This window comes from Mustelus asterias, chromosome 8 (assembly GCF_964213995.1).
Source record: "Mustelus asterias chromosome 8, sMusAst1.hap1.1, whole genome shotgun sequence".
Classification (NCBI taxonomy): domain Eukaryota; kingdom Metazoa; phylum Chordata; class Chondrichthyes; order Carcharhiniformes; family Triakidae; genus Mustelus; species Mustelus asterias.
In genome coordinates, this window is record NC_135808.1 from 42181741 (window position 1) to 42204520 (window position 22780).

At 46.3% G+C, this 22780-nt stretch overlaps 2 protein-coding genes across 2 annotated transcripts in view; both read right to left on the bottom strand.

Annotated features, from left to right (window-relative positions):
* LOC144497116 (proteasome subunit beta type-8-like) overlaps nucleotides 1-22780 on the bottom strand; it is an 811476-nt gene that overhangs the window by 680277 nt on the left and 108419 nt on the right.
* Nucleotides 11928-22780, bottom strand: part of LOC144497110 (antigen peptide transporter 2-like) — a 32096-nt gene continuing 21243 nt past the window's right edge. The window contains exons 10-11 of the mRNA XM_078217891.1: nucleotides 21828-21964; nucleotides 11928-12393 (exon numbers count right to left, since the gene is read on the bottom strand). Coding sequence (XP_078074017.1) covers nucleotides 12178-12393; nucleotides 21828-21964 — 353 coding nt within the window. The 3' untranslated portion in view covers nucleotides 11928-12177. The remainder of the gene's footprint in view (nucleotides 12394-21827; nucleotides 21965-22780) is intronic.

Below are 22780 nucleotides of genomic sequence, written 5' to 3' on the forward strand. Positions count from 1 at the left end.
TGGAGGCAGGCACGCTGACATCGTTTAAGACTTACCTGGATAGTCACATGAGCAGCCTGGGAATGGAGGGATACAAACGATTGGTCTCGTTGGACCAAGGAGCGGCACAGGCTTGGAGGGCCGAAGGGCCTGTTTCCTGTGTTGTACTGTTCTTTGTTCTTTGTCCTCAACGTTGGCTCCTGTCTCATAAAACCAGCTCAAATATAGGCAAGGAAATCGTCCTGCTGATTCCCATCTACTATCCTTCTATAGCTGATGAATCAGTACTCCTCCTTGTTGAACACCACTTGGAAGCAACACTGAGGTTGGCAAGAGCACAGAATATACTCTGGGTGGGGACTTAAATGTTCATCACCAAGAGTGACTTGGGAGCATTACTGCTGAATGAGTTGAAAAGGGCCTAAGGGATACAAGCAAGGAAGTTCAAAGGCATCAGTAACAATGTGTCACACTGCGTGGCATTAGTAACCGTGTGTCACACTGTGTAATATCAGTAACCGTGTGTCACACTGCGTAATATCAGTAACCGTGTGTCACACTGCGTATTATCAGTTACCGTGTGTCACACTGTGTAATATCAGTAACCGTGTGTCACACTGCGTAATATCGGTAACCGTGTGTCACAATGTGTAATATCAGTAACCGTGGGTCACAATGTGTAATATCAGTAACCGTGTGTCACACTGTGTGGTATCAGTAACCGTGTGTCACGCTGTGTAATATCAGTAACTGTGTGTCACACTGCGTACTATCAGTAACCTTATGTCACACTGGGTAGTATCAGTAACCGTGTGTCACACTGCGTGCTATCAGTAACCGTGTGTCACACTGCGTAATATTAGTAACCGTGGGACACACTGTGTAATATCAGTAACCGTGTGTCACACTGCGGACTATCAGTAACCTTATGTCACACTGGGTAGTACCAGTAACCGTGTGTCACACTGCGTGGTATCAATAACCGTGTGTCACACTGCGTGCTATCAGTAACCGTGTGTCACACTGTGTAATATCAGTAACCGTGTGTCACGCTGTGTAATATCAGTAACTGTGTGTCACACTGCGTACTATCAGTAACCTTATGTCACACTGGGTAGTATCAGTAACCGTGTGTCACACTGCGTGGTATCAATAACCGTGTGTCACACTGCGTGCTATCAGTAACCGTGTGTCACACTGCGTAATATTAGTAACCGTGGGACACACTGTGTAATATCAGTAACCGTGTGTCACACTGCGTGGTATCAGTAACCGTGTGTCACACTGTGTAATATTAGTAACCGTGTGTCATCCTGTGTAATATCAGTCACCGTGTGTCACACTGCGTGGTATCAATAACCGTGTGTCACACTGTGTGGTATCAGTAACCGTGTGTCACAATGCGTAATATCAGTAACCGGGTGTCACACTGTGTAATATCAGTAACCGGGTGTCACACTGTGTAATATTAGTAACTGTGTGTCACACTGTGTAATATCAGTAACTGTGTGTCACACTGTGTAATATCAGTAACCGTGTGTCACACTGTGTAATATCAGTAACCGTGTGTCACACTGCGTAATATTAGTAACTGTGTGTCACACTGTGTAATATCAGTAACTGTGTGTCACACTGTGTAATATCAGTAACCGTGTGTCACACTGTGTAATATCAGTAACCGTGTGTCACACTGCGTAATATCAGTAACCGGGTGTCACACTGTGTAATATTAGTAACTGTGTGTCACACTGTGTAATATCAGTAACCGTGTGTCACACTGTGTAATATTAGTAACTGTGTGTCACACTGTGTAATATCAGTAACTGTGTGTCACACTGTGTAATATCAGTAACCGTGTGTCACACTGTGTAATATCAGTAACCGTGTGTCACACTGCGTAATATTAGTAACCGTGGGTCACACTGTGTAATATCAGTAACCGTGTGTCACACTGCGTAATATCAGTAACCGTGTGTCATCCTGTGTAATATCAGTCACCGTGTGTCACACTGCGTGGTATCAATAACCGTGTGTCACACTGCGTGCTATCAGTAACCGTGTGTCACACTGCGTAATATTAGTAACCGTGGGTCACACTGTGTAATATCAGTAACCGTGTGTCACACTGCGTAATATCAGTAACCGTGTGTCATCCTGTGTAATATCAGTAACCGTGTGTCACACTGCGTAATATCAGTAACCGTGTGTCATCCTGTGTAATATCATTAACCGTGTGTCACACTGCGTGGTATCTGTAACCGTGTGTCACACTGTGTAATATCAGTAACCGTGTGTCACACGGCGTGGTATCAGTAACCTTGTGTCGCACTGCGTGGTATCCGTAACCGTGTGTCACACTGTGTAATATCAGTAACCGTGTGTCACACGGCGTGGTATCAGTAACCATGTGTCACACTGCGTGGTATCTGTAACCGTGTGTCACACTGCGTGGTATCCGCAACTGTGTGTCACACTGCATGGTATCCGTAACCGTGTGTCACACTGCGTGGTATCAGTAACCGTGCGTCACACTGCGTGGTATCCGTAACCGTGTGTCACACTGTGTGGTATCAGTAACCTTGTGTCACACTGCGTAATATCAGTAACCGTGTGTCACACTGTGTAATATCAGTAACCGTGTGTCACACTGTGTAATATCCGTAACCGTGTGTCACACTACGTGATATCAGTAAGCGTGTGTCACATTATGTAATATCAGTAACTGTGTGTCACACTGCGTTGTATCAGGAACCATGTGTCACATTGTAATATCCGTAACCGTGTGTCACACTGCGTGTTATCAGTAACCTTGTGTCACACTGCGTGGTATCCGTAACTTTGGGTCACACTGTCTAATATCAGTAACCTTGTGTCACACTGCATGGTATCCGTAACCGTCTGTCACGCTGCAGAATATCAGTAACCGTGTGTCACACTGCGTAATATCAGTAACCGTGGGTCACACTGTGTAATATCAGTACCCGGGTGTCACACTGTGTGTTATCATTAACCGTGTGTCACACTGTGTAATATCGGTAACCGTGTGTCACACTGCGTGGTATTGTAACCGTGTGTCACACTGCATGGTCTCAGTCACCGTGTGTCACACTGCGTAATATCAGTAACAATGTGTCACACTGCGTGATATCCGTAACCATGTGTCACACTGTGTGGTATCCGTAACCATGTCACACAGCGTGGTATCCGTAACCGTGTGTCACACTGCGTGGCATCAGTAACCGTGTGTCACAATGCGTAATATCCATAACCGTGAGTCACACTGCGTAATATCAGTTGCCGTGTGACACACTGCCTAGTATCAGTCACCGTGTGTCACACTGCGTGATATCAGTAACCTGTGTCACACTGTGTAATATCAGTAACTGTGTGTCACACTGCGTGGTATCAGTAACCGTCTGTCACGCTGCGTAATATATGTAACCGTGTGTCACACTGCGTGGTATCAGTATCCGTGTGTCACACTGCGTAATATCAGTAACCGTGTGTGACACTGAGTAATATCAGTAACCGTGTGTCACACTGCGTAATATCCGTAACCGTGTGTCACACTGTGTAATATCAGTAACCGTGTGTCACACTGCGTGGTATCCGTAACCGTGTGTCACACGGTGTAATATCAGTAACCGTGTGTCACACTGCGTAATATCAGTAACCGTGTGTCACGCTACGTAATATCAGTAAGCGTGTGTCACACTGCGTAACATCCGTAACCGTGTGTGACACTGAGTAATATCAGTAACCGTGTGTCACACTGCGTAATATCAGTAACCGTGTGTCACGCTACGTAATATCAGTAACCGTGTATCACACTGCGTAACATCCGTAACCGTGTGTGACACTGAGTAATATCAGTAACCGTGTGTCACACTGCGTAATATCCGTAACCGTGTGTCACACTGTGTAATATCAGTAACCGTGTGTCACACTGCGTGGTATCCGTAACCGTGTGTCACACGGTGTAATATCAGTAACTGTGTGTCACACTGCGTAATATCAGTAACCGTGGGTCACGCTACGTAATATCAGTAAGCGTGTGTCACACTGCGTGGTATCAGTAACCGTGTGTCACACTGCGTAATATCCGTAACCATGTGTCACACGGTGTAATATCAGTAACCGTGTGTCACACTGCGTAATATCAGTTACCATGTGTCACGCTGTGTAATATCAGTAACCGTGTGTCACACTGCGTGGTATCAGTAACCGTGTGTCACACTGCGTGGTATCAGTAACCGTGTGTCACACTGCGTAATATCCGTAACCGTGTGTCACACGGTGTAATATCAGTAACCGTGTGTCACACTGCGTAATATCAGTTACCATGTGTCACGCTGTGTAATATCAGTAACCGTGTGTCAGACTGTGTAATATCAGTAACCGTGTGTCACACTGCGTGGTATCCGTAACCGTGTGTCACACTGCGTGGTATCCGCAAGCGTGTGTCACACTGTGTAATATCAGTAACCGTGTGTCACACTGTGTGGTATCAGTAACCTTGTGTCAAACTGCGTAATATCAGTAACCGTGTGTCACACTGCGTGGTATCAGTAACCGTGTGTCACACTGTGTAATATCAGTAACTGTGTGTCACACTGCTTGGTGTCAGTAACCGTGTGTCACACTGCGTAATATCCGTAACCGTGTGTCACACGGTGTAATATCAGTAACCGTGTGTCACCCTGCGTGGTATCAGTCACCGTGTGTCACACTGTGTAATATCAGTAACCGTGTGTCACACTGCGTAATATCAGTAACCGTGTGTCACACTGTGTAATATCAGTAACCGTGTGTCACACTGTGTAATATCAGTAACCGTGTGTCACACTGCGTAATATCAGTAACCGTGTGTCACACTGCGTAATATCAGTAACCGTGTGTCACACTGTGTAATATCAGTAAATGTGTGTCACACTGCGTAATATCAGTAAACGTGTGTCACCCTGCGTGGTATCAGTCACCGTGTGTCACACTGTGTAATATCAGTAACCGTGTGTCACACTGTGTAATATCAGTAGCCGTGTGTCACACTGCGTAATATCAGTAACCGTGTGTCACACTGTGTAATATCAGTAACCGTGTGTCACACTGTGTAATATCAGTAACCGTGTGTCACACTGTGTAATATCAGAAACCGTGTGTCACACTGTGTAATATCAGTAACCGTGTGTCACACTGCGTAATATCAGTAACCGTGTGTCACACTGCGTAATATCAGTAACCGTGTGTCACACTGTGTAATATCAGTAACCGTGTGTCACACTGTGTAATATCAGTAACCGTGTGTCACACTGCGTGGTATCCGTAACCGTGTGTCACACTGCGTGGTATCCGCAAGCGTGTGTCACACTGCGTAATATCAGTAACCGTGTGTCACACTGCGTAATATTAGTAACCGTGGGACACACTGTGTAATATCAGTAACCGTGTGTCACACTGCGTGGTATCAGTAACCGTGTGTCACACTGTGTAATATTAGTAACCGTGTGTCATCCTGTGTAATATCAGTCACCGTGTGTCACACTGCGTGGTATCAATAACCGTGTGTCACACTGTGTGGTATCAGTAACCGTGTGTCACAATGCGTAATATCAGTAACCGGGTGTCACACTGTGTAATATCAGTAACCGGGTGTCACACTGTGTAATATTAGTAACTGTGTGTCACACTGTGTAATATCAGTAACTGTGTGTCACACTGTGTAATATCAGTAACCGTGTGTCACACTGTGTAATATCAGTAACCGTGTGTCACACTGCGTAATATTAGTAACTGTGTGTCACACTGTGTAATATCAGTAACTGTGTGTCACACTGTGTAATATCAGTAACCGTGTGTCACACTGTGTAATATCAGTAACCGTGTGTCACACTGCGTAATATCAGTAACCGGGTGTCACACTGTGTAATATTAGTAACTGTGTGTCACACTGTGTAATATCAGTAACCGTGTGTCACACTGTGTAATATTAGTAACTGTGTGTCACACTGTGTAATATCAGTAACTGTGTGTCACACTGTGTAATATCAGTAACCGTGTGTCACACTGTGTAATATCAGTAACCGTGTGTCACACTGCGTAATATTAGTAACCGTGGGTCACACTGTGTAATATCAGTAACCGTGTGTCACACTGCGTAATATCAGTAACCGTGTGTCATCCTGTGTAATATCAGTCACCGTGTGTCACACTGCGTGGTATCAATAACCGTGTGTCACACTGCGTGCTATCAGTAACCGTGTGTCACACTGCGTAATATTAGTAACCGTGGGTCACACTGTGTAATATCAGTAACCGTGTGTCACACTGCGTAATATCAGTAACCGTGTGTCATCCTGTGTAATATCAGTAACCGTGTGTCACACTGCGTAATATCAGTAACCGTGTGTCATCCTGTGTAATATCATTAACCGTGTGTCACACTGCGTGGTATCTGTAACCGTGTGTCACACTGTGTAATATCAGTAACCGTGTGTCACACGGCGTGGTATCAGTAACCTTGTGTCGCACTGCGTGGTATCCGTAACCGTGTGTCACACTGTGTAATATCAGTAACCGTGTGTCACACGGCGTGGTATCAGTAACCATGTGTCACACTGCGTGGTATCTGTAACCGTGTGTCACACTGCGTGGTATCCGCAACTGTGTGTCACACTGCATGGTATCCGTAACCGTGTGTCACACTGCGTGGTATCAGTAACCGTGCGTCACACTGCGTGGTATCCGTAACCGTGTGTCACACTGTGTGGTATCAGTAACCTTGTGTCACACTGCGTAATATCAGTAACCGTGTGTCACACTGTGTAATATCAGTAACCGTGTGTCACACTGTGTAATATCCGTAACCGTGTGTCACACTACGTGATATCAGTAAGCGTGTGTCACATTATGTAATATCAGTAACTGTGTGTCACACTGCGTTGTATCAGGAACCATGTGTCACATTGTAATATCCGTAACCGTGTGTCACACTGCGTGTTATCAGTAACCTTGTGTCACACTGCGTGGTATCCGTAACTTTGGGTCACACTGTCTAATATCAGTAACCTTGTGTCACACTGCATGGTATCCGTAACCGTCTGTCACGCTGCAGAATATCAGTAACCGTGTGTCACACTGCGTAATATCAGTAACCGTGGGTCACACTGTGTAATATCAGTACCCGGGTGTCACACTGTGTGTTATCATTAACCGTGTGTCACACTGTGTAATATCGGTAACCGTGTGTCACACTGCGTGGTATTGTAACCGTGTGTCACACTGCATGGTCTCAGTCACCGTGTGTCACACTGCGTAATATCAGTAACAATGTGTCACACTGCGTGATATCCGTAACCATGTGTCACACTGTGTGGTATCCGTAACCATGTCACACAGCGTGGTATCCGTAACCGTGTGTCACACTGCGTGGCATCAGTAACCGTGTGTCACAATGCGTAATATCCATAACCGTGAGTCACACTGCGTAATATCAGTTGCCGTGTGACACACTGCCTAGTATCAGTCACCGTGTGTCACACTGCGTGATATCAGTAACCTGTGTCACACTGTGTAATATCAGTAACTGTGTGTCACACTGCGTGGTATCAGTAACCGTCTGTCACGCTGCGTAATATATGTAACCGTGTGTCACACTGCGTGGTATCAGTATCCGTGTGTCACACTGCGTAATATCAGTAACCGTGTGTGACACTGAGTAATATCAGTAACCGTGTGTCACACTGCGTAATATCCGTAACCGTGTGTCACACTGTGTAATATCAGTAACCGTGTGTCACACTGCGTGGTATCCGTAACCGTGTGTCACACGGTGTAATATCAGTAACCGTGTGTCACACTGCGTAATATCAGTAACCGTGTGTCACGCTACGTAATATCAGTAAGCGTGTGTCACACTGCGTAACATCCGTAACCGTGTGTGACACTGAGTAATATCAGTAACCGTGTGTCACACTGCGTAATATCAGTAACCGTGTGTCACGCTACGTAATATCAGTAACCGTGTATCACACTGCGTAACATCCGTAACCGTGTGTGACACTGAGTAATATCAGTAACCGTGTGTCACACTGCGTAATATCCGTAACCGTGTGTCACACTGTGTAATATCAGTAACCGTGTGTCACACTGCGTGGTATCCGTAACCGTGTGTCACACGGTGTAATATCAGTAACTGTGTGTCACACTGCGTAATATCAGTAACCGTGTGTCACGCTACGTAATATCAGTAAGCGTGTGTCACACTGCGTGGTATCAGTAACCGTGTGTCACACTGCGTAATATCCGTAACCATGTGTCACACGGTGTAATATCAGTAACCGTGTGTCACACTGCGTAATATCAGTTACCATGTGTCACGCTGTGTAATATCAGTAACCGTGTGTCACACTGCGTGGTATCAGTAACCGTGTGTCACACTGCGTGGTATCAGTAACCGTGTGTCACACTGCGTAATATCCGTAACCGTGTGTCACACGGTGTAATATCAGTAACCGTGTGTCACACTGCGTAATATCAGTTACCATGTGTCACGCTGTGTAATATCAGTAACCGTGTGTCAGACTGTGTAATATCAGTAACCGTGTGTCACACTGCGTGGTATCCGTAACCGTGTGTCACACTGCGTGGTATCCGCAAGCGTGTGTCACACTGTGTAATATCAGTAACCGTGTGTCACACTGTGTGGTATCAGTAACCTTGTGTCAAACTGCGTAATATCAGTAACCGTGTGTCACACTGCGTGGTATCAGTAACCGTGTGTCACACTGTGTAATATCAGTAACTGTGTGTCACACTGCTTGGTGTCAGTAACCGTGTGTCACACTGCGTAATATCCGTAACCGTGTGTCACACGGTGTAATATCAGTAACCGTGTGTCACCCTGCGTGGTATCAGTCACCGTGTGTCACACTGCGTAATATCAGTAACCGTGTGTCACACTGCGTAATATCAGTAACCGTGTGTCACACTGTGTAATATCAGTAACCGTGTGTCACACTGTGTAATATCAGTAACCGTGTGTCACACTGCGTAATATCAGTAACCGTGTGTCACACTGCGTAATATCAGTAACCGTGTGTCACACTGTGTAATATCAGTAAATGTGTGTCACACTGCGTAATATCAGTAAACGTGTGTCACCCTGCGTGGTATCAGTCACCGTGTGTCACACTGTGTAATATCAGTAACCGTGTGTCACACTGTGTAATATCAGTAACCGTGTGTCACACTGCGTAATATCAGTAACCGTGTGTCACACTGTGTAATATCAGTAACCGTGTGTCACACTGTGTAATATCAGTAACCGTGTGTCACACTGTGTAATATCAGAAACCGTGTGTCACACTGTGTAATATCAGTAACCGTGTGTCACACTGCGTAATATCAGTAACCGTGTGTCACACTGCGTAATATCAGTAACCGTGTGTCACACTGTGTAATATCAGTAACCGTGTGTCACACTGTGTAATATCAGTAACCGTGTGTCACACTGCGTGGTATCCGTAACCGTGTGTCACACTGCGTGGTATCCGCAAGCGTGTGTCACACTGCGTAATATCAGTAACCGTGTGTCACACTGTGTGGTATCAGTAACCTTGTGTCACACTGCGTAATATCAGTAACCGTGTGTCACACTGCGTGATATCAGTAACCGTGTGTCACACTGTGTAATATCAGTAACCGTGTGTCACACTGTGTAATATCAGTAACCGTGTGTCACACTGCGTGGTATCCGTAACCGTGTGTCACACTGCGTGGTATCCGCAAGCGTGTGTCACACTGCGTAATATCAGTAACCGTGTGTCACACTGCATGATATCAGTAACCGTGTGTCACAATACGTGATATCAGTAACCGTGTGTCACATTATGTAATATCAGTAACTGTGTGTCCCACTGCGTGGTATCAGGAACCATGTGTCACACTGTGTAATATCCGTAATCGTGTGTCACACTGCGTAATATCAGTAACCGTGTGTCACATTGTAATATTCGTAACCGTGTGTCACACTGCGTGTTATCAGTAACCTTGTGTCACACTGCGTGGTACCAGCAACTTTGGGTCACACTGTGTAATATCCGTGACCGTGTGTCACACTGCGTGGTATCAGTAACCTTGTGTCACACTGCGTGGTATCCGTAACCGTGTGTCACACTGTGTAATATCAGTAACCGTGTGTCACACTGTGTAATATCAGTAAACGTGTGTCACACTGTGTAATATCAGTAACCGTGTGTCACACTGCGTGGTGTCAGTAACCGTGTGTCACACTGTGTAATATCAGTAACCGTGGGTCACACTGTGTAATATCAGTACCCGGGTGTCACACTGAATGTTATCATTAACCGTGTGTCACACTGTGTAATATCAGTAACCGTGTGTCATCCTGTGTAATATCAGTAACCGTGTGTCACACGGTGTAATATCAGTAACCGTGGGTCACACTGTGTAATATCAGTACCCGGGTGTCACACTGTGTGTTATCATTAACCGTGTGTCACACTGTGTAATATCAGTAACCATGTGTCACATTGTGTAATATCAGTAACCGTGTGTCACACTGCGTGGTATCAGTAACCGTGTGTCACACTGTGTAATATCAGTAACCGTGTGTCACATTGTGTAATATCAGTAACCGTGTGTCACACTGCGTAATATCAGTAACCGTGTGTCACACTGCGTAATATCAGTAACCGTGTGTCACATTGTGTAATATCAGTAACCGTGTGTCACACTGCGTAATATCAGTAACCGTGTGTCACACTGCGTAATATCAGTAACCGTGTGTCACACTGCGTAATATCAGTAACCGTGTGTCACACTGTGCAATATCAGTAACCGTGTGTCACACTGTGTAATATCTGTAACCGTGGGTCACACTGCGTGGTATCCGTAACCGTGTGTCACACTGTGTAATATCTGTAACCGTGGGTCACACTGCGTGGTATCATTAACCGTGTGTCACACTGCGTGCTATCAGTTACCGTGTGTCACACTGCGTAATATCAGTAACCGTGTGTCACACAGTGTAATATCAGTAACCGTGTGTCACACTGCATGCTATCAGTAACCGTGTGTCATACTGTGTAATATCAGTAACCGTGTGTCACACAGTGTAATATCAGTAACCGTGTGTCACACTGCATGCTATCAGTAACCGTGTGTCATACTGTGTAATATCAGTAATCGTGTGTCATACTGCGTGGTATCAGTAACCGTGTATCACACTGTGTAATATCAGTGACCGTGTGTCACACAGTGTAATATCAGTAACCGTGTGTCACACTGTGTAATATCAGTAACCGTGTGTCACACAGTGTAATATCAGTAACCGTGTGTCACACAGTGTAATATCAGTAACCGTGTGTCACACTGCATAATATCAGTAACCGTGTGTCACACAGTGTAATATCAGTAACCGTGTGTCACACTGCGTAATATCAGTAACCGTGTGTCACACAGTGTAATATCAGTAACCGTGTGTCACACTGCATGCTATCAGTAACCGTGTGTCATACTGTGTAATATCAGTAACCGTGTGTCACACTGCGTGCTATCAGTAATCGTGTGTCATACTGTGTAATATCAGTAACCGTGTGTCAAACTGTGTAATATCAGTAACCGTGTGTCACACTTCGTGGTATCAGTTACCGTGTGTCACACTGCGTGGTATCAGTAAACCTGAGTCACACTGCGTAATATCAGTAACCGTGTGTCACACTGCGTAATATCAGTAACCGTGTGTCACACTGCGTAATATCCGTAACCGTGTGTCACACTGTGTCATATCAGTAACCGTGTGTCACACTGCATGATATCAGTGACCGTGTGTCACACTGCGTGGTATCAGTAAACGTACGAGTCAGTATGAAAATGTGTAACCTGTGACACTGTGGCACTGTCATTTTTTGCCAAGAAATAAAGTGTGTGAATTTGAAATGCAAAGTACTTTAATTCAAATGCAAGTTAATTTTCAATGTCTAATTTCAAACTTTTACAGTGTTGGATATGTTGGTGATTACAGCAGTTAGCAAAATGTACAGAAGTAAAACATAAGTGAACCAAACTGTAAAATAAAGGCTGAATAGATTTCCAAGAGGTGTGATTTGGTTCAAACATCCTCCTCTCTCGGCACTGAGGTCCTCTAAATTGTCCTTCAGTGTTATTCTTCCAGCGTGATTAAAACACAGCAGTGTCCTGCTCTCCGCTATGAGACAGTTTCTGCAGCAGGCGGAAATAATAGCCTTCTTGCTTCATTAGTTGCTCATGTTTTCCCTCTTCCACCACCCTCCCATTGTCAATCACAATAATCTTATCCGCCTTTTCCACAGTCTTCAGCCGATGGGCAATCACCAGAATGGTTTGCCCGGTGTCCCTGGATAAGGCCTGTTGGATCTGGGGAGAGCAGAATATTTCAGCACAGTGGGCAGTGACACTGGAGCACAATTCCACAAAGAACAAAGAACAGTACAGTACAGGAAACAGGCCCTTCGGCCCTCCAAGCCTGTGCCGCTCCTTGGTCCAACGAGACCAATCGTTTGTATCCCTCCATTCCCAGGCTGCTCATGTGACTATCCAGGTAAGTCTTAAACGATGTCAGCGTGCCTGCCTCCACCACCCTACTTGGCAGCGCATTCCAGGCCCCCACCACCCTCTGTGTAAAAAAAACATCCCTCTGATATCTGAGTTATACCTCCCCCCTCTCACCTTGAGCCTGTGACCCCTCGTGATCGTCACCTCCGACCTGGGAAAAAGCTTCCCACTGTTCACCCTATCTATCCCCTTCATAATCTTGTACACCTCTATTAGATCTCCCCTCATTCTCCGTCTTTCCAAGGAGAACAACCCCAGTTTACCCAATCTCTCCTCATAGCTAAGACCCTCCATACCAGGCAACATCCTGGTAAACCTTCTCTGCACTCTCTCTAACGCCTCCACGTCCTTCTGGTAGTGTGGTGACCAGAACTGGACGCAGTACTCCAAATGTGGCCTAACCAGCGTTCTATACAGCTGCATCATCAGACTCCAGCTTTTATACTCTATACCCCATCCCATAAAGGCAAGCATACCATATGCCTTCTTCACCACCTTCTCCACCTGTGTTGCCACCTTCAAGGATTTGTGGACTTGCACACCTAGGTCCCTCTGTGTTTCTATACTCCTGATGAGTGTGCCATTTATTGTATAACTCCTCCCTACATTATTTCTTCCAAAATGCATCACTTCGCATTTATCCGGATTAAACTCCATCTGCCACCTCTCCGCCCAATTTTCCAGCCTATCTATATCCTGCTGTATTGCCCAACAATGCTCTTCGCTATCCGCAAGTCCAGCCATCTTCGTGTTATCCGCAAACTTGCGGATTACACCAGTTACACCTTCTTCCAAATCATTTATATATATCACAAATAGCAGAGGCCCCAGTACAGAGCCCTGCGGAACACCACTGGTCACAGACCTCCAGGCGGAAAAAGACCCTCCGACCACTACCCTCTGTCTCCTATGGCCAGGATGTGGAGATGCCGGCGTTGGACTGGGGTAAACACAGTAAGAAGTTTAACAACACCAGGTTAAAGTCCAACAGGTTTATTTGGGAGCAAAAGCCACACAAGCTTTCGGAGCTGCAAGCCCCTTCTTCAGGTGAGTGGGAATTCTGTTCACAAACAGAGCATATAAAGACACAAACTCAATTTACATGAATAATGGTTGGAATGCGAATACTTACAACTAATCAAGTCTTTAAGAAACAAAACAATGTGAGTGGAGAGAGCATCAAGACAGGCTAAAAAGATGTGTATTGTCTCCAGACAAGACAGCCAGTGAAACTCTGTGGGGGTTACAGATAGTGTGACATGAACCCAATATCCCAGTTGAGGCCGTCCTCGTGTGTGCGGAACTTGGCTATCAGTTTCTGCTCAGCGACTCTGCACTGTCGTGTGTCGCGAAGGCCGCCTTGGAGAACGCTTACCAGAATATCAGAGGCCGAATGCCCGTGACCGCTGAAGTGCTCCCCAACAGGAAGAGAACAGTCTTGCCTGGTGATTGTCGAGCGGTGTTCATTCATCCGTTGTCGCAGCGTCTGCATAGTTTCCCCAATGTACCATGCCTCGGGACATCCTTTCTTGCAGCGTATCAGGTAGACAACGTTGGCCGAGTTGCAAGAGTATGTACCGTGTACCTGGTAGATGGTGTTCTCACGTGAGATGATGGCATCTGTGTCGATGATCCGGCACGTCTTGCAGAGGTTGCTGTGGCAGGGTTGTGTGGTGTCATGGTCACTGTTCTCCTGAAGGCTGGGTAGTTTGCTGCAGACAATGGTCTGTTTGAGGTTGTGCGGTTGTTTGAAGGCAAGAAGTGGGGGTGTGGGGATGGCCTTGGCGAGATGTTCGTCTTCATCAATGACATGTTGAAGGCTCCGGAGGAGATGCCGTAGCTTCTCCGCTCCGGGGAAGTACTGGACAACGAAGGGTACTCTGTCCACTGTGTCCCGTGTTTGTCTTCTGAGGAGGTCGGTGCGGTTTTTCGCTGTGGCGCGTTGGAACTGTTGATCAATGAGTCGAGCGCCATATCCTGTTCTTATGAGGGCATCTTTCAGCGTCTGGAGGTGTCTGTTGCGATCCTCCTCATCCGAGCAGATCCTGTGTATATGGAGGGCTTGTCCGTAGGGGATGGCATCTTTAACGTGTTTAGGGTGGAAGCTGGAGAAGTGGAGCATCGTGAGGTTATCCGTGGGGCTTGCAGTACAGTGAGGTGCTGAGGTGACCGTCCTTAATGGAGATGCGTGTGTCCAAGAATGCACCCGATTCCGGAGAGTAGTCCATGGTGAGTCTGATGGTGGGATGGAACTTGTTGATGTCATCATAGAGTTGTTTCAGTGATTGTTCACCATGAGTCCAAAGGAAGAAAATGTCATCGATGTATCTAGTGTATAGCATCGGTTGAAGGTTGAAGCATCTGCCAAGCAGACGAGACAAAGGAACTACACCATCTACATGCACACCAAGAATAGGAAACTTGAGAAACTCGGCATCACCACCAGCAGCAACCTCAGTACCACAGTAGAAAACAGTACCACTGCAGGGAAGTCCATTCTCAACTTGTCCGACTACACACTTCAACCAGATGAAATCGAAGTTCTCAGCCGAGGGCTTAATTTTTGCCCCACCACAAAATAGACCCCATCAGTCTCGCAGCAGACACAGAGGAATTCATCAGGCGAATGAGGCTGCGGGAGTTCTTCCACAAACCCCAAGAGGCCAACAACGAACACAATGAGACAGCCAATGAACCGGAACAGCTGACAGAGAGATCCGCAGTGCATCCGAAGAGGAAAGAGTCGAATTGGACTCCTCCGGAAGGCCGCTGCCCTCGACTTGACATGTATGCCCAAGCCGTCAGGAGGTGCGTCAACACCAAATTCATCAGCCGCACTCACAAGACAGCCCCGAACATCACCCAAGCACAACGTAACGCCATCCACACTCTCAAGACCAACCGCAACATTGTCATCAAACCAGCAGACAAAGGAGGGGCCATCGTCATACTGAACAGAACGGATTACTGCAAAGAAGTGTACCGACAACTAAACAACGAGGAACACTACAAACAGTTACCTGCAGGTCCGACCAAAGAACACACCCGTCAACTCAACACTCTGATCAAGACCTTTGATCCGGACCTTCAGAACACCCTCCGTGCTCTCATCCCACGTACTCCCCGCGTTGGAGATCTCTACTGCCTCCCGAAGATACACAAGGCAAACACACCCGGCCGTCCCATCGTATCGGGCAATGGGACCCTGTGCGATAACCTCTCCGGCTATGTCGAGGGCATCCTGAAACCCATTGTACAAAGAACCCCCAGCTTTTGTCGCGACACGACGGACTTCCTACAGAAACTCGGCACACATGGAGCAGTTGAACCAGGAGCACTCCTCATCACAATGGATGTCTCGGCACTCTACACCAGCATCCCCCATGACGATGGCATTGCTGCAACGGCCTCAGTGCTCAGCGCCAACAACTGCCAGTTTCCCGATGCAATTTTACATCTCATCCGCTTCATCCTGGACCACAACATCTTCACCTTCAACAACCAGTTCTTCATCCAGACACACGGAACAGCCATGGGGACCAAATTCGCACCTCAATATGCCAACATCTTCATGCACAGGTTCGAACAAGACTTCTTCACCGCACGGGACCTTCAACCGATGCTATACACTAGATACATCGATGACATTTTCTTCCTTTGGACTCATGTGAACAATCACTGAAACAACTATATGATGACATCAACAAGTTCCATCCCACCATCAGACTCACCATGGTCTACTCTCCGGAATCGGTTGCATTCTTGGACACACGCATCTCCATTAAGGACAGTCACCTCAGCACCTCACTGTACCGCAAGCCCACGGATAACTTCTGGATGAGTACATGGGATTTAATGGGATTGAGGGCTATAGATAGGCCTAGAGGTGGGGATGTGATCGGCGCAACCTGTGGGCCGAAGGGCCTGTTTGTGCTGTGGCTTTCTATGTTCTATGTTCTATAACCTCACGATGCTCCACTTCTCCAGCTTCCACCCTAAACACGTTAAAGAAGTCATCCCCTACGGACAAGCCCTCCGCATACACAGGATCTGCTCGGATGAGGAGGATCGCAACAGACACCTCCAGACGCTGAAAGATGCCCTCATAAGAACAGGATATGGCGCTCGACTCATTGATCGACAGTTCCGACGCGCCACAGCAAAAAACCGCACCGACCTCCTCAGAAGACAAACACGGGACACAGTGGACAGAGTACCCTTCGTTGTCCAGTACTTCCCCGGAGCGGAGAAACTACAGCATCTCCTCCGGAGCCTTCAACGTGTCATTGATGAAGACGAACATCTCACCAAGGCCATCCCCACACCCCCACTTCTTGCCTTCAAACAACCGCACAACCTCAAACAGACCATTGTCCGCAGCAAACTACCCAGCCTTCAGGAGAACAGTGACCATGACACCACACAACCCTGCCACAGCAACCTCTGCAAGACGTGCCGGATCATCGACACAGATGCCATCATCTCACGTGAGAACACCATCCACCAGGTACACGGTACATACTCTTGCAACTCGGCCAACGTTGTCTACCTGATACGCTGCAAGAAAGGATGTCCCGAGGTATGGTACATTGGGGAAACCATGCAGGCGCTGCGACAACGGATGAATGAACACCGCTCGACAATCACCAGGCAAGACTGTTCTCTTCCTGTTGGGGAGCACTTCAGCGGTCACGGGCATTCGGCCTCTGATATTCGGGTAAGCGTTCTCCAAGGCGGCCTTCGCGACACACGACGGCGCAGAGTCGCTGAGCAGAAACTGATAGCCAAGTTCCGCACACACGAGGACGGCCTCAACTGGGATATTGGGTTCATGTCACACTATCTGTAACCCCCACAGAGTTTCACTGGCTGTCTTGTCTGGAGACAATACACATCTTTTTAGCCTGTCTTGATGCTCTCTCCACTCACATTGTTTTGTTTCTTAAAGACTTGATTAGTTGTAAGTATTCGCATTCCAACCATTATTCATGTAAATTGAGTTTGTGTCTTTATATGCTCTGTTTGTGAACAGAATTCCCACTCACCTGAAGAAGGGGCTTGCAGCTCCGAAAGCTTGTGTGGCTTTTGCTCCCAAATAAACCTGTTGGACTTTAACCTGGTGTTGTTAAACTTCTTCCTATGGCCAAGCCAGTTCTCCACCCATCTAGCCACTTCTCCTTGTATCCCATGAGCCTTAACCTTCTTAACCAACCTGCCATGTGGGACTTTGTCAAATGCCTTACTGAAATCCATATAGACGACATCCACGGCCCTTCCTTCATCAACCGTTTTTGTCACTTCCTCAAAAGACTCCACCAAATTTGTAAGGCACGACCCTCCCTCTTACAAAACCATGCTGTCTGTCACTAATGAGATTGTTCCGTTCTAAATGCACATACATCCTGTCTCGAAGAATCCTCTCCAACAACTTCCCTACCACGGACGTCAAGCTCACCGGCCTATAATTTCCTGGGTTATCCCTGTTACCCTTCTTAAACAACGGGACCACATTCGCTATCCTCCAATCCTCAGGGACCTCACCCGTGTCCAAAGAAGCGACAAAGATTTCCATCAGAGGCCCAGCAATTTCATCTCTCGTCTCCCTGAGCAGTCGAGGATAGATGCCATCAGGCCCTGGGGCTTTGTCAGTTTTAATGTTCCCTAAAAAACCTAACACTTCCTCTCTTCTAATGGAGATTTTCTCTAACGGGTCAACACCTCCCTCCGAGACACTCCCGGTTAACACGCCCCTCTCCTTCGTGAATACCGATGCAAAGTATTCATTTAGGATCTCCCCTATTCCCTTGGGTTCTAAGCATAATTCCCCTCCTTTGTCCCTGAGAGGTCCGATTTTCTCCCTGACAACTCTTTTGTTCCTAACGTATGAATAGAATGCCTTAGGATTCTCCTTAATCCTGCCTGCCAAGAACATCTCGTGACCTCTTTTTGCCCTTCTAACTCCCCGTTTGAGCTCTTTCCTACTCTCTCTGTATTCCTCCAGAGCTCCATCTGTTTTCAGTTGCCTGGACTTAACGTACGCCTCCCTTTTCATTTTAATCAGATCCTCAATTTCCCTGGTTATCCACGGCTCTCGAATCCTACCTTTCCTATTTTTCCTTTTTACAGGCACATGCCTATCCTGCAGCCTTATCAATAGTTCCTTAAAAGACTCCCAAATGCCAGACGCGGACTTACCCTCGAACATCCTCTCCCAATCAACATCCACCAATTCCTGCCTAATCCGGCTATAGTTAGCCTTCCCCCAATTTAGCACCCTGCCCATAGGACAGCACTCATCCTTGTCCATTACTATCCTAAAGTTAACAGAGTTGTGGTCACTATTTGCCACATGTTCCCCTACCGAAACTTTGACGACCTGACCGGGCTCATTTCCCAGAACTAGGTCCAGCATGGCCCCCTCTCTAGTCGGGCTATCCACATACTGTTCCAAAGAACCTTCCAGTACGCATTTTACAAATTCCTCCCCGTCCGGAACCCCAGCTCTAAGCACTTTCCAGTCTGTGCCAGGGAAATTAAAGTCCCCCACTACAACAACCCTATTTTTTCTGCACCTATCCAGAATCTCCTGACATATCCTTTCCTCCACTTCCCGTGGGCTGTTGGGTGGTCTGTAGTACACCCCCAGCATAGTGACTGCACCCTTCCTGTTTCTGAGTTCCACCCACAGCGACTCAGTACATGACCCCTCTAAGTTGTCTACCCTCTGCACCGCGGTAATATGCTCCTTAACTAATATCGCTACTCCCCCACCTTTTTTAGCCCCTCCTCTGTCTCGACTAAAACACTTATACCCCGGAATATTCAGCTGCCAGTCCTGTCCTTCTTTTAACCAAGTTTCCGTCACCACAACCACATCCAAATTCCGCATAAGCATTAAGGCCCTAATTATCTACCCCCCATTATCTACCCACCAATAGGGGCAATTGTAACCTCACTCAGCCCTTCGAAGGGATATTGATGGGTGTGCATGGGTACAATACTGCTTCTCACCCACTCTTACTCTCCAATTACTTTGAACTGGTGATTCTCCCCATCCCCAGGAGTTCCTGACCACCTTATATTAAACACTCTGGATCAGTGTAACTCAATGTGTGACAATGCTGGTCTTGTCTTCTCCACCTGCATTCCCCCATCGAGTTCTCTATTACATTGTGTTAAACCTCTGTTACATCAATAATAAACCCAAGCTTTCTACACTCTGCAACACTGTATTAAAGCCCTATTACAGCAGTAATTTTAAGCACTCTATTCATCAAGATCGTCCTAAAGAAAATCTCCCCCTCCCCCAACGGACCATCCATCATTTGTTGGTGGATTGGACAGATAGGTGGCAGATGAAGTTCAATGCAGAGAAGTGTGAGGTGATGCATTTTTGTAGGAAGAATATAGAGAGACAATATAAAATCAGGGATAAAATTCTTAAAGGTGCGCAGGAGCAGAGTGAGCTGGGTGTATATGTGCATAAATCATTGGAGGTGTCAGGATAGGTAGAGAGCGCAGTTAATAAAGCATGTAGTATTCTGGGCTTTCAGAGTACAAGAGCAAGGAGGTTATGCTGAACGTATACAAGATTTAGTTAGACCTCAGCTGGAATATAGTGTACAGTTCTGGGTGCCACACTATAGGAAGGGTGTAAAATGCATAGGAGAGAGTGAAGAAGAGATTTACAAGAACAGTTCTAGTAATGAGAAACTTCAGTTTTGAGGTTAGATTGAAGAGGTTGGGACTGTTCTCCTTGGAGAGAAGGAGGCTGAGAAGAGTTTGATAGAGATGTTCAAATTCATAAAGGGGCTGGACAGAGTAGATAGGGAGAAACTGTTCCTGCTTGAAAAATAATCAAGAACGAGAGGGCACAGATTTAAAGTGATTTGCAAAAAGAAGCAAATGTGATGTGAGAAAAACTTTTTCCTGTAGCGAATGGTTGGGGTCTGCAATGCACTGCCTTGAAGTGTGGTGGAGACAGATTCAACTGAGGCATTCAAGTGGACATTGGATGATTATTTGAATAGAAACAATGTACAGAGGGACAGGGAAAAGGCAGGTGTTGTGAAGTTGAGTTTCTAAAGATGTAAAGAAAATGCTCGAGGGATAAAACATTGTGTGTTTCCTTTAAAAGCTGGTGTTTTGTTTCAGTGCTTGGAGGTTTAATATGCAAAGTACATTCAGAGTCCAAGCTGAAATATTTGTTTCCAAATCCAAGGCAAGACAGCAGGGTTGCCCTGGTAACAGGCTTCAGGCATGTGAATGTGAATGAGAACTCACCATCGAACTGGCGAAAGGTACCAAAATCAGAAAGAACTGACAGGCAGAAAAATCAACAGAAGAACTCCAAAAGTTTCTTAAAGCCACAAAACCTGGTTGTATTTTTTTTAAAGAGTGACTGAATTCTGTTATTATATTTTTGGTTAATGAATGAGTATTGTATTTATTTGAACAGCATTGCAGTAGAATCTTATTTTATCCAGTATGTTACTTGTTTAGCTAAAGTTCCCAGTTCGTTAAATTAAAAAAGTGTTAAGTGTTCATCTTAAAGTGAGTGTCAGGTATTTCTGTTAGTTGCCCACTAAACATTACTGAAGAACAGTTCACACCTTCCCACACACTTTTAACAGATTATGAGGCGGGGGTTCTTTGGGGAATTCAGCATTACGTCTCAAAAGGAGAACAACCTCCGCACCGTAACACAGGGAATGGCACTAAAGCCATGATGCTCATCTGACGAAGGGGCAGCGCTCCGAAAGCTAGTGGATTTTGCTACCAAATAAACCTGTTGGACTTTAACCTGGTGTTATGAGACTTCTTACTCATTTGGATTGCCAGTGCAGACTCAATGGGCTAAGTGACCTCCTTATGTGCCGCAACAATTCTACGATTCCTAAGTTTAGCTTTCACTGAGCACTGGCCTTTATATTCCCATTAACACATTCTGATATCTTTATGCTACTGCTAGCACCTTCACATTTCACACTTCCTCTGTCTTGTGCCCTACACATCTTTGTTGCAATCTCTCCCAGTTCAAACTAATCACTGACCTTAATCTGCTCCACCGCCTTGTCTACAGTATTAAATCCATCACAATTCTGCCTCTGTTTAGCTCTTTAGTCATATGGAAGTGAAACGTTAACTTTTTCTTCTCTCTGCACAGGCGCTGCCAGACCTGCTGAGTTTATCCAGCACTTTCCGTTTTTGTGTCTATTAATCAGGCACCAGCTTACCGTGTGCTCACTCTCCACGTCCAGTGAACTGGTGGCCTCATCCAGCACGAGTATCTGTGGCTGTCGGATGAGTGCCCGGGCGATGGCTATTCTCTGCTTCTCCCCGGCAGAGAGCTGTCCACCTGCCTCGCCTACATCTGAACAGAACAACATGTGCCTCAGTGATGGTCAAATACTGTCAATGGTGGAAGAGACAATCCACACTGCAATACCCCACAATAATACACAAATCCAGGCAGTAACTCACCGAAACCCCCCCCCCCACAATAACTCACTGCAATCCCTGGCAGTAATACACTGGAAGCCACACAGAAATGAACGAGGTATTCTTAGCAGAAACTCATCAGAATCCTCACCAGTAATTCGCTGGGATTACTGCACTGTAACAGTTCTGTGATTGAAGTGGTCATACTCTGATGATTAATAATCCTGAAATTGTGCTTATTGACCGGGCGTCTTGGTCACGCTCAGCTGTGGAGTCACTCAGTCACTGTCAGAGCCAGGGTCACTAGCAGTCACTCGTGGTGCTGAGGTCACTCCAGTTCTGGAGTCACCAGCAGTCACTCCGAGTTTCAGGGTTGACCCCAATTATAAAGGGCCAGTTCCAATACCACTACTGGCTTGCTGGGAACATAGAAGCTGACTCTCAAAGTTTCTATAGCTATGTGGGGAGAAAAATATTAGTAAATACAAATGTAGGCCCCTTAAAACCAGAAGCCGGGGAAATGATAATGGGGAACAAAGAAATTGCAGAAGTATCGGACACATACTTTGATTCTGTCTTCACAAAAGAGGCTCAAAAACCCCCAGAAATGTTAGGGAACCAGGGGTCTAGTGAGGAGGTGGAATTGAAGGAAATTAGTATTGGTGAGAAAATGGTGCTGGGGAAATTAATATGGTTAAAGGCTAATAAATCACCAGGGCCTGATAATCTGCATCCCAGAGGATTAAAG